The sequence below is a fragment of the Hypanus sabinus genome, chromosome 9, assembly GCF_030144855.1.
Source record: "Hypanus sabinus isolate sHypSab1 chromosome 9, sHypSab1.hap1, whole genome shotgun sequence".
In the NCBI taxonomy this organism is placed as follows: Eukaryota; Metazoa; Chordata; class Chondrichthyes; order Myliobatiformes; family Dasyatidae; genus Hypanus; species Hypanus sabinus.
Genome location: NC_082714.1, coordinates 24,285,067 through 24,299,118, shown reverse-complemented (window position 1 = coordinate 24,299,118; position 14,052 = coordinate 24,285,067). Strand labels below are relative to the sequence as shown.

The 14,052-nt window shown below is 41.4% G+C and overlaps 1 protein-coding gene across 7 annotated transcripts in view; it reads left to right on the top strand.

The window, feature by feature from the left end:
* mrtfba (myocardin related transcription factor Ba) overlaps positions 1-14,052 on the top strand; it is a 233,184-nt gene that overhangs the window by 147,370 nt on the left and 71,762 nt on the right. The window contains exon 1 of one of the 7 annotated variants that reach the window (XM_059979312.1): positions 8,610-8,726. The exons of the other annotated variants lie outside the window; for them this stretch is intronic. Coding sequence (XP_059835295.1) covers positions 8,633-8,726 — 94 coding nt within the window. The 5' untranslated portion in view covers positions 8,610-8,632. Of the gene's footprint in view, positions 1-8,609; positions 8,727-14,052 lie in introns of those variants that run through there. 7 annotated transcript variants of the gene reach the window in all.

The window sequence follows — 14,052 nt, the reverse complement described above, 5'->3', positions numbered from 1 at the left end:
AGGCAAGTTTTATCGGGATGCTGCCTAGATTAGAGGGTAGAAGCAATAAGGAAAGGTTGTACAAATTTGGGTTGTCCTACCTGGAGTGTCCAAAGCTAAGGAAAGACCTGGCAGGGGTTTTAAAATTATGAGAGGCATAGATAGTTCAGACAGAATCTTTGCCCCAGAGTAGAAATATTAAACATCAGAGGACTGACTTTTACAGTGTTGGTGGAGGGGTGCGGGGAGTAGTCTAAAGGCAGTATTAGGGACAAGAATTTTCATATGCAGAATGGTATAGGTTACTGGGGTGGTCATGGAAGCAAGCAGTTTGATGGAGCTTTAAACATATTTAATGAAAGATTAAAAATTAACTTTATTTGTCAGTGTGGATTGAAACAAATAGTGAAATGTGTCATTTGCATCAAAGACCAACACAGTCCAAGGATGTGCTGTGGGCAGCCTACAAATGTCACCATGCTTCCAGCACCAGTATAGTATGCCCACTATTTACTAGCCCTAACCCATACATCTTTGGAATGTGGGAGGAATCCCACACGTTCACATGGAGAATGTTCAGACACCTTGCAGACAGCAGCAGAAATGGAATCTTGATCGTTGGCAATGTGTAGCTTTACGCCACCTCCCTACGTTTGAGGCTTTTAAATATGGAATGAAGGGATATGGATGATGCAGAGTAGGAAGGCATTTTGTATAAATTGGTATTAAGATCATCACAACAGTGTGGGCCAAATGGTCTGCTCAGTGCTGTCTGTTCAATCTTCCATCCAATTAATGCAATTCACTTGCTATAGGCAATTCAAAGTTCAAAGTAAATTTATTATCAAAGTATGTATATGTTATCAGATACTACCTTGACATTTACTGGACAGGAAAAAAGAAATACTATAGAATAGTTATACATAGGCAAAGACAAACTACAAGTAAATATAATACTGAGAACATGACTCGTAAAGAGTTCTTGAAGGTGAGTCTGCAGGTCATAGAATCAGTTCAGGATAGCAGTGAATGAAGTTATCCATGCCGGTTCAGGAGCCTGATGCTTGTAGGTTAATAACTGTTCCTGAACCTGATAGTGTAGGACATGAGGCTTCTGTATCTTCTGCCCGATGGCAGTAGTGAGAAGATGGCATGGCCTCAATGGTAGAGGTCTTTGATGGATGTTGTTTTCTTGTGGCAGCACTCCATGTAAATGTACTCATTGGTAGGGAGGGCTTTACCTGTGATGGATTGCTGTATCCACCACTTTCTGCAGCCTTTTCAGTTCCTTGTCATTGGTGTTTCCATACCTGGCCGTAAAAAAAAATTGTCAGGATTTTTGGTGACATGCTGAAACTACAGAAACTTCTAAGAAGTTAGAGACATTGTTGTACTGCCTTGCTGATGATGCTTATATGCTAGTCCCAGGATATGTTTGCACCATGGAATTTAAAGTTACTGACCCTCTCCACCTCCAGTCCCCTAATGAGGACTGGTTCTTCCTTTGGCTTCTTCCTCCTGTAGTCAATAATAACCTTTTTGGTTTTCCAGTTATTGAGTGAGAGGTTGCACCACTCCTTCCTATATCCCGATTTATCACCAGCTTTGATTTGGCTAACCTCAATGGTGTTGTCAGCAAACTTGAATACAACAATGGAGCTGTACTAGGCCACATAATAATAGATATAAAGCGAGTAGCACAGGGGGCTAAGCCCACAATTTGATTAAGTGTTGCCAGAACTAAGTTAACCTAAGTTTTAGCTGTTGTTTATTATTTTGATTATTTTCTTGTTTGTGTTAACCACACTTACAAAAATATTTTTCATATATAAAGTTTCACAGTCATTGAAAGCCATTATGTGCAAACATATATTGTACTGTAGGTGGGGGGTTTTCACAGGAAGGTAGACCTTTGTCTTTATAACAATCAAATTGTGATTACAACCAATGGAAAGTAAACTTCAAAAAGAAATACCTAATCCTTTATCAAGAGTTCTAGTAAAGTTTATCTCGTTATTTTCAGCATTTGCAAAGAACAAAGAGTTCATTGGCTCTGTACTACTATTGAAAGTTTTTCTAATATTCAGTGTTGATTCTCTGCCCAAGTAGACAATAAGAGCCAGTAGTAGTATTGTTTTATTTCATCTCAAGTCAGTCCAGATCCTGAGTGTGCAAGTAAGTATATCATTGACACAGAACTTTCTACATAAGTAGATATAGTTCAAGTTCAACAAGCTTTAAAGAAGTATTGTTCTCAGATTATTTTGGGAGGCATTGTTCCAAAAAAAAGACAAATTACTAACAGATGCACCATTAATGGCAATCATTTGTGACAGGAGAGAAGTAGACGGCATGTCTACACTGGCAGATTATTTGTTTCAATGGATGATGTGCCTTTATGATTAGATCTAATATTGCTAAAGATGCCAAGCACTGTTATTGGATATATGCCAAAATAATTATGTGGGCTTCTTTTCAATTCAGTTTTGCAGTCCAGGAGAGAAATCGACTGAACACCAGTAGTTCCTGCTCCTCTGCTGTCACAGACCTCACAGTGTTATGGATTCAGCAACAATAAATATTTAAGTGAGGCGGGGTTTTTTATAACAAATAAAACATTTATTAAACACTGAAAAACCCCCAAAAAGTAAACAAACAACTAACGTAACCGGAAATCAGCTGCTGTACGGCAGCTTAAACAGTTCTTAAAGGAATAAAGCGAAAACAGTTCTTAAAGCAATGTTGCAAAAACAGTTCTTCAGAGTAGTACTGCAAAAGTTCAAAATGATTACAGTCCATTAAAGGAGAGACTTTTTAGACGATTTAAATTCTCTTTTACGTCGTGTTGCTGCGGTTCCCAGTCGAACTATAATTTTCCCGGAGAATTTACGAAGATGAAAATGGAATGGCTTAAAGGCACTGATCTATCCTTGACAAGACTGTACCCAACCCCTTCTGCTATTATTTGCAGGGGTTACCAGGGCACAGCCAACGAATTCCTTCTGAATGAGGATCAAACAAGGTCGAACCTGTTTCACTGTCGAAATCAACTTCCCTCAATCTTTTAGCTCCCAAACTCTGATCTTCACTCTCCATTGATTTTTAACTGCCAGTATTATAAAGAAACTGCCAGCAATGACTTTTTAAACTTTAGGCATTAAATAAAACTCCACCTTTCAACCAAACTGCGTCATAATATTGGACCACGCAGTGGCATGGAGTCAAAATGGCAAATCCAGCCATGAACTGCCCCTCCTCACGGGGAGGGGTCCTCCTTTTATACCCTGTTTTAAAAAAAACTTGTCACATGACCTCTCCTGGTGGGAAAATGTCGTCACTCCACCATCACAAGACCATTACCTTAAATCCAGCATATCTTCAACATCACTGTCACGTGACAAGGACAAGATACCCATGGGTACGTAACAACAGGTTCTGGCACAAGAACATATCAGCAGATTTCCTGCTCACCCCTTATAACCAGAGATTACCAAGGCCCCAGAAATCCTGACCTAAGGAAGAGTTAGAGGACTTCCTGTAATTGATACTTTGCACAGGCTTTATGAACCATCTGGGAACTGAGTAACTGCCTCTAAGAAGTTCAATAGAAAGAACAATCCAATTTACTTTCTACTAGTTTATTAAATAGGCAAAACTCATCAAAAAGCTGCTCTATTTGGGGTTGAACTTTGGAATCTACTGATGGCATTTTATTAAAATCTGATGTTTGAATGGACAGCAGATTATTATGTTGGTTGTTTTTTATTGTTTTTTTAAATTTAAATGTTTCTAAAAAAAAATTGTATGTCTTTTCAAATGAAGCACATAACTTGATCTGAGGGAACATGGGCAGAATAGTCATAGAGAAAATATCTTGAAAAGATTTACTTTTATTGAAGGTTATTATAGGTATATACATGAGGAACCTTGGATTACCGAAAGAAGCAAATTGGCGATAGTCTTACTGACAGGCAGAGCAGGTTCGAGGGATAGGTGGCATTCTGCTGCTAATTCCTACATTTGTAAAAATGGTCAAAGCATGATCATCCATTCTTGGAAATGTATACAGAAAAATGATGGAAAATGGTCAGAAACGTCATGAAGGATCCCATCCACCCTCCTCATGGACTACTATCATCGAGGTAGTATCCATGCCAGGACCACCAGACTCAAAAACAGTTGCTTTCCCCAGGCATTATGTCTGATCAACACTTCCAGCTACTAACCCACTCCTCCACACACCAACCTCCTCCAAGCACTACCACTACTTTATCATTTCCTGTACGAGTAACTTTATATACCAATAGTCTTCTGCTAACTACTACTTTATGAACAGTCAATCTCTGTATAATATTATATACACTCACATTCACACATATAAGCTTAAGATAGCTTATATAATATAACATTATATACATACATAGAGAGTATGTATGTATATAATATATAAGCTATCTTGAATATATTTATTGTCATATTTGTGTCCCTTACCTTATTGTGTTTTTTTGATGCTGCATCAGATCTTAAGTAACATTTATTTTGTTCTCCTTTACACTTGTGTAATGGAAATGATATTGAACAATCTTGACTCTTGAATACAAGAGAAATGCTAAAGGATGGGAAAAAAAATGCACTGCACCATATGTTTCACCTAAGAAAGGGAGAAGGGTACACCAGGAAACCACAGGCCTTGTAGGTGAAGCTTGAACAGTTGAGAAGTGATTATCAGCCTAGATTTGTGCATTTGGATCCTTAGAATGGAACTTGAGCCCATAACATTCTGACTCAGAAGTGAAAATGCCACCAACTAATTCAGTTGACAATCAAGGACAGTCAATGTAATTTGTTAAAAGCACCCTGTGTCTGATTAACTTGTTTGAATTCTTGATTAATTATCTCTATGAATTTATCACATTAATGATATTGTGCTTGTACATGCAAGATTTAAAAATGCTTCTGTTCCTAGAAAGGCATTGAACAGCACTGTTGTGGGAAAGGATGTGTATCAGTTTTCTGTGAGATTGCCAAGCAGCAATATTCTGTAGTGTATGTGGGTCAAGTAATGGCAAGAAGCATTGGCTCTGGAGGTGCCAGAAGACTGGAGGATGGGGATGGATGGATGCAGGTGTTGGATGGTGAAGGTGTTGACATGAAACTGGGGATGATGGCTGTTGGGTATTATTTTCTTTCAATAGCTTTAATGAAGATCCCTGCAAATCTCTAACCGTCACTCAGTTTAAAGTTTGTTAACACAAAGCAAAGTTCATTGATTGCAACAAAAGCACCTGTCTCACAGTTCATTCATACAGTCCGAGTTAGAGTTGTATAGCTCTTTGGCCCAGTTCATCAATGCTAGTTGTGATGCCAATCAACATTGATCCCATTTACCCATATTAGAACATAGTACAGGCCCTTCAGCCCATGACGTGGTACCAAACTTTTAACTTATTGCAAGATCAATCTAACCCTTCTCTCCCACAGCCCTCCATTTCTCATTCATTCATGCGCCTACCTAAGAGTCTCTTAAATGTCTCTAAGGTATCTGTCTTTCACTTCCCACTCTCTGTGTGTTTTTTAAAAATCTACCACCGGCATCCCCCTTATATTTCCCTCCAGTTACCTTAAAAAATGTCTTTTTACATTAGCCATTGTCACCTTGGGGGAAAAAGGCACAGTTTGTGCACTCTATGTGTGCATTTTGTACACTTCTATCAAGCAGCCTCTCATCTGTCTGCACTCCAAAAAGAAAAGCCCTAGTTTGCTCAACTGTTTCTCATAAAATATTGTTCTCTAATCCAGACAGTGTTCTGGCAAACCTCCTCCGCATTTTTTCCAAAGCTTCCACATCCTTCCTATAATGAGGCAACCAGAACTGAACACAATACAGTCGGCCCTCCTTATCCGTGGATTCCGTATGTGCAGATTCAACCAACTGCGGATCAGGAAAACCTGGAAGTTCTCTCTCCAGCACTCGTTGCTTGAGCATCTACAGACTATTTTTTCTTGTCATTATTCTCTAAACAGTACAGTATAACAACTATTTACATAGCATTTACATTGTATTAGGTATTAGAAGTAATCTAGAAATGACTTACAAGTACAGGCAGTCCCAGGGTTATGAATGAATACCATTCCTGAGTCTGTGATCAGAGACATCAGAGACATTTAAGTCGGATTTGAAGTCAGAACAGGTACATCCGGTATTATTTAGCGCCAGTCAAACATTTTTCTTAATATATAGTACAGATTTTACCTTTCTATGCATATAAAACACTTAAGAAACACACATATTTCAATAATTAAACCACTGCATTGCTTAGTAATAATTGTAGCTTTCATCGGGGCAGGGCTTTTCACATTCTCCATTAAAATTGTTCCGATTGTTGACCGACTGTAGCCTAACGCTTTTCCAATGACCGATGGCATTTCACCTCTTTGCGATCGCTTTATTACTTCCACCTTATTTTCAATCATGATCGTGATTATTTTTGTGAACAGAAACACTGTGGATTCAGAGCTGCGCTGCCAGGTCCTAACGTCCACCACACAGACATGTTAAATAAAGTCCGGGGTTCCGCTGGGTCCTAAAGACCACCACAGTGATAAATGTTAAATAAGGGACTTGAGCATCCGCAAATTTTGGTATCCACGGGGGGTCCTGGAACCAATCCCCCGCGGATAAGGAGGGCCGACTGTATTCCAAGTGTGGTCTAACTAGGGTGTTATGGAGTTGCAACATTACCTTGTGGCGCTTGAATTCAGTCACCTGACCAACAGATCATATTCTTCTTAACAACACTATCAACTATTGCATCATCTTTGAGGGTTCTATGGATATGGACCCCAAGAACCCTCTGTTCCACCACACTGCTAAAGAACACAATAATACAAAGAAAAACAATAAATGTAAGCAACACACACAAAGTGCTTCAAGAACTCAGCAGGCCAGGCAGTATCCATGGAAATTACCAAACAGTCAACATTTCAGGCTGAGACCCTTCTTCAGGACTAGAAAGGAAGGGGGAAGACACCAGAGATAAAAGGTGGGGGGAGGGGAAGGAAGATAACTAGAAGGTGGTGGGTGAAGCCAGGTGGGTAGGAAATTTAAAGGGCTGCAGAGGAAGATATCTGATAGGAGAGAAGCAGGGGGAGGTGATAGGCAGGTGAGAAAAGATGAGAGGCCAGAGTGGGGAATAGAAGCAAGGGCGAGGTGGTGGGAAAATCTTTTTACCAGAAGGAGAAATTGATATGCTTACCATCAGGTTGGAAGCTACCCAGGTGGAATAAATATTATGATAAATATAAATACTTATTAAATATAAATATAGATAACTTGTATGTCTGTATAGTGACACTAGGATACACATAAAGTGACTGACTGGAAATAATGAAGTAGTGGTAGACTTGGTGGTAGTGAGGATCAGCTTTACTCAGCTTTAACTGTTTTTGAGTATGATGGTCCGTACATGAATGCTATTTGGCCTTCTCCTTGATGCTATTTAGCCTACCCCATGTTGGGAGTGGAACAAATAAGCAGAGTGGGATCCTTTATGATGTTGCTGGCTTTTTTTTGGGCATCTTTCTGATGTATGTCCTTGATGATGGGTATGTTGGTACCAGTGATGCCTTGGGCAGTTTTGACTACCCAGTGCTCCCGATAGAGTGATTCCTCCCTTTCTGTTTCTGACTTTTGCCCACATTGACTCAGTAGATGATCCTTCCACAGCATCCTCCCTTTCTGCAACTGTGATACTGTCCCTGATTAGCAGTGCCACTCAACAGCTCTTTTACCTCCCTCCATCCCATTTGAAACATTTAAACCCTGAAACAGCCAGTGTTCTTGCCCATGTGACAGCCAAGACTCTGTAATGGCCACAAGTACTGATCCATGTTCTCAGTTTCATCAACCTTGTTCCTGATACTTCTCACATTAAAAAAAATAAATTTCAACCCATCCAATTGACTGCATTTATGCCCCATCTACTGCCTATCCTTCCTCACAATATTTCTGTATTTTACATCTACCCTTACACTAACTGCTCCATCATTTGACCTAACATATCCCCCTAGTTTAAACCCTCACCAACAGCTCTAGCAAACCAGCCCACAAGAACACTGGTCCCACTACTTATGTACAAGTCATTCCTTCTGGAGGAGAAATCCCAATGATCTACAAATCTGAAACCATACCCCAATCATTCATGTGCCAAATCATCTGTTCTTACACTCACGGGGAGCAATCCTGAGATTACTGCCCTTGAGGTGCTGCTTGTTTGCCTTCTTCCTAGCTCATTATATTTGTTATTCAGAAACTCGTCCTTTTTCATAGCTTTGTTATTGGTACCAATACATATCATGACTTCTAGCTGCTTTCCTTCCTGTTAAGGATGCTGTGGACTTGATCTGAAACATCTCTGACCCTTGCACCTGGGAAGCAACATATCATCTGGTGTCTCATGTCTGCCTCCTAACTCTTGAAACTCCTATCATCACTACTCTCGTCTTCTCTCCCCTTGCCTTCTGAGCCACAGAGCCAGACTCAGTGCCGGAGACCTGGTCACTGCAGCTTTTCCTGGTAGTTCATCCTCTGCAATGGTATCTAAAACTGTATACTTGTTATTGTAGGGAATGGATCTGTAAAGCAAACAGCATTATGAAGGACCCCATGCACCCCTCATACAAACTCTTCTCCCTCCTGCCGTCTGGGAACAGGCACCGAAGCAATTGGGCTCTCACGACCAAACTGGGTAACATTTTCTTCCCCCAAGCTATCAATCTCCTTAATACCCAAAGCCTAGACTGACACCTTACTGCCCTATTGTCCTGTTTATTATTTATTGTAATGCTTGCACTGTTTTGTGCACTTTATGCAGTCCTGGGTAGGTCTGTAGTCTACTGTAGTTGGTTTTTTTTCCTCTGTGTTGTTTTTACGTAGTTCAGTCTAGTTTTTGTGCTGTGTCATGTAACACCATGCTCCTGAAAAACATCTCATTTTTACTATCAACACACACAAACTGCTGGTGGAACACAGCAGGGCAGGCAGCATCTATAAGGAGAAGTACTGTCGACGTTTCGGGCTGAGACCCTTCGTCAGGACTAATTGAAAGGAAAGATACTAAGAGATTTGAAAGTAGTGGGGGGAGGGGGAAATGTAAATAATAGGAGAAGACAGGAGGGGGTGTGATGAAGCTAAGAGCTGGAAAGATGATTGGCAAAAGTGATACAGAGCTGGAGAAGGGAAAGGATCATGGGATAGGAGGCCTCAGGAGAAAGAAAAGGGGAGGGGGGGGAGGACCAGAGGGAGATGGAGAACAGGCAGGGTGATGGGCAGAGACAGAGAAAAAAACAAACAACTAAATATGTCAGGGATGGGGTAAGAAGGGGAGGGGGGCATTAATGGAAGTTAGAGAAGTCATGCCATCAAGTTGGAGGCTACCCGGCGGGTATATAAGGTGTTGTTCCTCCAACCTGAATGTAGCTTCATCTTGACAGTAGAGGAGGCATATCAGAATGGGATGTGGAATTAAAATGTGTGGCCACTGGGGGATCCTGCTTTCTCTGGTGGACCGAGTGTAGATGTTCAGCGAAACGGTCTCCCAGTCTGCGTCGGGTCTCACCAATATATGAAAGGCCACACCGGAAGCACCGGACGGAGTATACCACACCAGCCGACTCACAGGTGAAGTGTCGCCTCACCTGGAAGGACTGTCTGGGGCCCTGAATGGTGGTGAGGGAGGAAGTGTAAGGGCAGGTATAACACTCGTTCCGTTTACAAGGATAAGTGCCAGGAGGGAGATTGGTGGGAAGGGATGGGGGGGATGAGTGGACAAGGGAGTCGCGTAGGGAAAGGGGCGGAGGGAAAGATGTGCTTGGTAGTGGGATCTATCTATCCCCCTCATAATTTTAAATACCTCTATCAAGTCCCCCCTCAACCTTCTACACTCCAAAGAATAAACTTGTTCAACCTTTCACTGTAACTTAGGTGCTGAAACCCAGGTAACATTCTAGTAAATCTCCTCTGTACTCTCTCTATTTTGTTGACATCTAACCTATAATTCGGTGACCAGAACTGTACACAATACTCCAATTTTGGCCTCACCAATGCCTTGTACAATTTTAACATTACATCCCAACTCCTATATTTAATAAGGAGAAGCATTGTCGACGTTTCGGGCCGAGACCCTTCGCCAGGACTAACTGAAAGAAAAGATTTGAAAGTAGTGGGGGGAGGGGGAAATGCAAAATGATAGGAGAAGACCGGAGGGGGTGGGACGAAGCTAAGAGCTGGAAAGGTGATTGGCGAAAGTGATACAGAGCTGGAGAAGGGAAAGGATCATGGGACGGGAGGCCGTGGGAAAAAGAAAGTGGGGGGAGCACCAGAGGGAGATGGAGAACAGGCAGAGTGATGGGCGGAGAGAGAGAAAAGAAACAAACAAGCAAATAATGCTGCCTGGCCTAATGTGTTCCACCAGCATTTTGTATGTGTTGTTTGAATTTCCAGCATCTGCAGATTTCCTCGTGTTTGCTCGTTTTTACTATGTACTGTACCAGCAATTATGGTTGAAGTGACAATAAAAGTGACTTGACTTGAATGTTGTTACAGCTCAGGACAATTCTGAGTTCAAATCTGGCACCGTCAGTAAGGAGTTTGTATGCACTCCCCATGAACCACAGTACAAAGTCTGGGTAACTGGGTAATTGTAAACTATTATTAGGCTATTGTTAAGTAGGTCAAAGTGATGGCCTTTGGAAAGCAAACAGGCCAGCTGCAGCCTTCGCTGCTCTTGGCACTTATGTCACCATTTTCAGTGAGCTATAACCTTCTACCCCAAAATCCTTCTGTACAGATGGTAAAGTTGGTCCTTCTGCTTTTTGAAAAATACAAGATGAAAAGTCAGAGCAAGAAAGTGAGGGGAGGGGAGGAAGAAGAAGTAGTGCAAGATGATAGGGGAAACGAGAGAGGGGGAGGGGTGAAGTAACGAGTTAGGAGGTTGATTGGTGAAAGAGATAAAGGGTGGGGGAAGGGGGAATCTGATAGGAGAGGATAGAAGACTATGCAAAAAAAAGAATGGGGAGGTGACAGGTAGGTAGGTAGGGAGATAAGGTGAGAGAGGGAAACGGGAATGGGGGAATGGTGACGGGTACCATATATTAGATAACTGAACAATTCATAGGGAGCACCAATGCAAAAAATAAGTGCTTTGTCCAGAATTCCCCCCGCCGGAGACTTAATCTAAACAGTCAGCACTACCCTGGTTGTGAGAACTTCTTGTGAAGGATTTTGGTTCAAAACAAGTGTCAGTAGTAGAAAGAATGCATAAACAGCGTCAGATGCTCCATCAAGCTCAGATCCACCATTGTTCATGAGAACAACACAAGCAACAGCAGCACAACCATAGCAAAACAAACCCACTTCCCAACCGAAATCAGCGAGTCCTGGGGTCGGTACCATCAATTCAAGTTGGCAAGTCCTGGGGACAATACTGCAGGTCGAGGACTGAAGTCAGCGTTCCCAGAAGTTGAAGCCCGATGATCAAAGCTCTTAGTTGTCACTAATCTTCTACTGTGGTACATGAAGTATTTGTACTAAATATTTTAGGCACTTGTTGCTACCTAGGATGGTGAATATTGGGTTGAGGCATCTGATGTTGCGATGTTCACTGTGCTTGGCAATTAGCTTGCAGGGGTTTAATCACCATTCAACACGACATCCTCGGCACAGTCTTTAGAAGTGTGGTTCTCTTCTGATAACTCCGTAAACAAACATGCATAAGAAGATACCATCTATGAACCCCTAAGAGTCAAAGAAATGCAAGCCAATAGAATTCAAAGGTCAATTGAAGGGGTAACCAATCAAGGCTGAGGCAAGTGAACATAAACAACTGTGCACTGATGATGTCACCTTGACTGGTGATGAAATGTCTGCAAGCTAATTGCCAATCTCAGGAAACACTGCAACATCAATTTATTGCTACTATTTTCAGATTTCCATCATCTGAAACATTCTGTTTTCTTAATAATTCTGTCAGATATTTTGCTGAAATGGGTTGTTTTCAGATATTTCATATATCACAGATATTTGATAGTAATTCTAGCTCTTGTTTTTATAATATTGAATGTCGGTGTGGTGTAAGACATTTTACAGCCTTGGTCTACATGTATTTGTAGTTGCACACTGTCTTAATCAGTAGTCTTATAAACAACTGTTCAACTTATTTTTACCAAAGTTTGTTATGTGAGTCTGTCCATTGAATTTTCTTCAAAACAGGAAGATGCCCCTAAACTAAGTGCGCATATTCTTGACATTGATTAGCTCATGTCTACATAATGCCTTAGAGATCAGCAACTTGACAAATAGCAGATTAGTGTAGCAAACACGAGGAAATCTGCAGATGCTGGAAATTTAAACAACACACAAAATGCAAAACACAAAACACAAAAAAGAACAAGTGCTACACCTGCCCTTACACTTCCTCCCTCACCACCATTCAGGGCCCCAGACAGTCCTTCCAGGTGAGGCAACACTTCACCTATGAGTCGGCTGGTGTGGTATACTGCGTCCAGTGCTCACGGTGTGGCCTTTTATATGTTGGTGAGACCTGACGCAGACTGGGAGACCGTTTCGCTGAACACCTACACTCGGTCTGCCAGAGAAAGCAGGATCTCCCAGTGGCCACACATTTTAATTCCGCGTCCCATTCTGATATGTCTATCCATGGCCTCCTCTACTGTCAAGATGAATCCACACTCAGGTTGGAGGAACAACACCTTATATACCGGCCGGGTAGCCTCCAACCTGATGGCATGAACCTGATGGAACTTCTCTAACTTCCATTAATGCCCCTCCCCTTTTTACCCCATCCCTGACATATTTAGTTGTTTGTTTTTTTCTCTGTCTCTGCCCATCACCCTGCCTGTTCTCCATCTCCCTCTGGTGCTCCCCCACCTCCCCCTTTCTTTCTCCTGAGGCTTCCCAACCCATGATCCTTTCCCTTCTCTAGCTCTGTATCACTTTCGCCAATCACCTTTCCATCTCTTAGCTTCATCCCACCCCCTCCGGTCTTCTATCATTTCGCATTTCCCCCTCCCCCCACTACTTTCAAATCTGTTAGTATCTTTACTTTCAGTTAGTCCTGACGAAGGGTCTTGGTCCAAAACGTCGACAGTGCTTCTCCCCATAGATGCTGCCTGGCCTGTTGTGTTCCACCAGCATTTTGTGTGTGAGATTAGTGTATCAGCTGCTTTTCTGTAAGGATTTATTATCATGGTTTGTCTTGTGTCACTTTCTTATAGGTAGTTCCTGCTATTTGGTAACTTGAACTAAATATCAAATGTGCTATTGCCTAGCACTAGGACACAGAAGCATATACAAGTTGGAGTTTTTAATTTTCTCTGACATAGTTCCATTGTGGTTAGAGTATTCTTGTGGCATTTTCTACCTTTATTCATAACTTCCTTAGTCAATGAGGTAAAATTCAATCTAAGCAAGAAAACAAACCAGCCGCTGATGGTTTGCCCATCTATTACATGCCTCCTAAATATTTTTATTTCTGTTGGTTTCACTGGAAGGTGGAATCTGCAGAGAGGAGAGTGGTGGGGGTGAAAATCTGGAGGAATGATGCAGAGAAGGAAAGAGAAGGCACTATTGCATTGATGAAATTGCAGGATAAAAATCCAAATTGTTTTCATCAGGAAATTTAATAATTTCATAAATATTGTAAACTTCAATTCAGCAACTCAATTTGGGTTAAAAGAGCTTGTGCTCTGTGGGATCTTGAGCTTTGACCTTTTGTTTCAAATGTGTTATTCTTTGTATATCACTTTATTTTGACTCAGGTCAAACAGTGAACACAAAGTGAATATGGTTTATCCAAAGAGCTTCAAGTTGCATCCATGGCAAATTTTGGTTTTATTTTGGTGTGCACGTTACAATTTAAAAGCTATGTACTGGAAGTTGCAGTCATCGCAAAACTGGACGTATCTCCAGTTTAGATTTCCACTGGGTTTCTGCTAGCGCTGCCTGGTTACAGGCTTTTGAATAAGCTTTTATAATTAAGAATTCCTTCTTCAGAG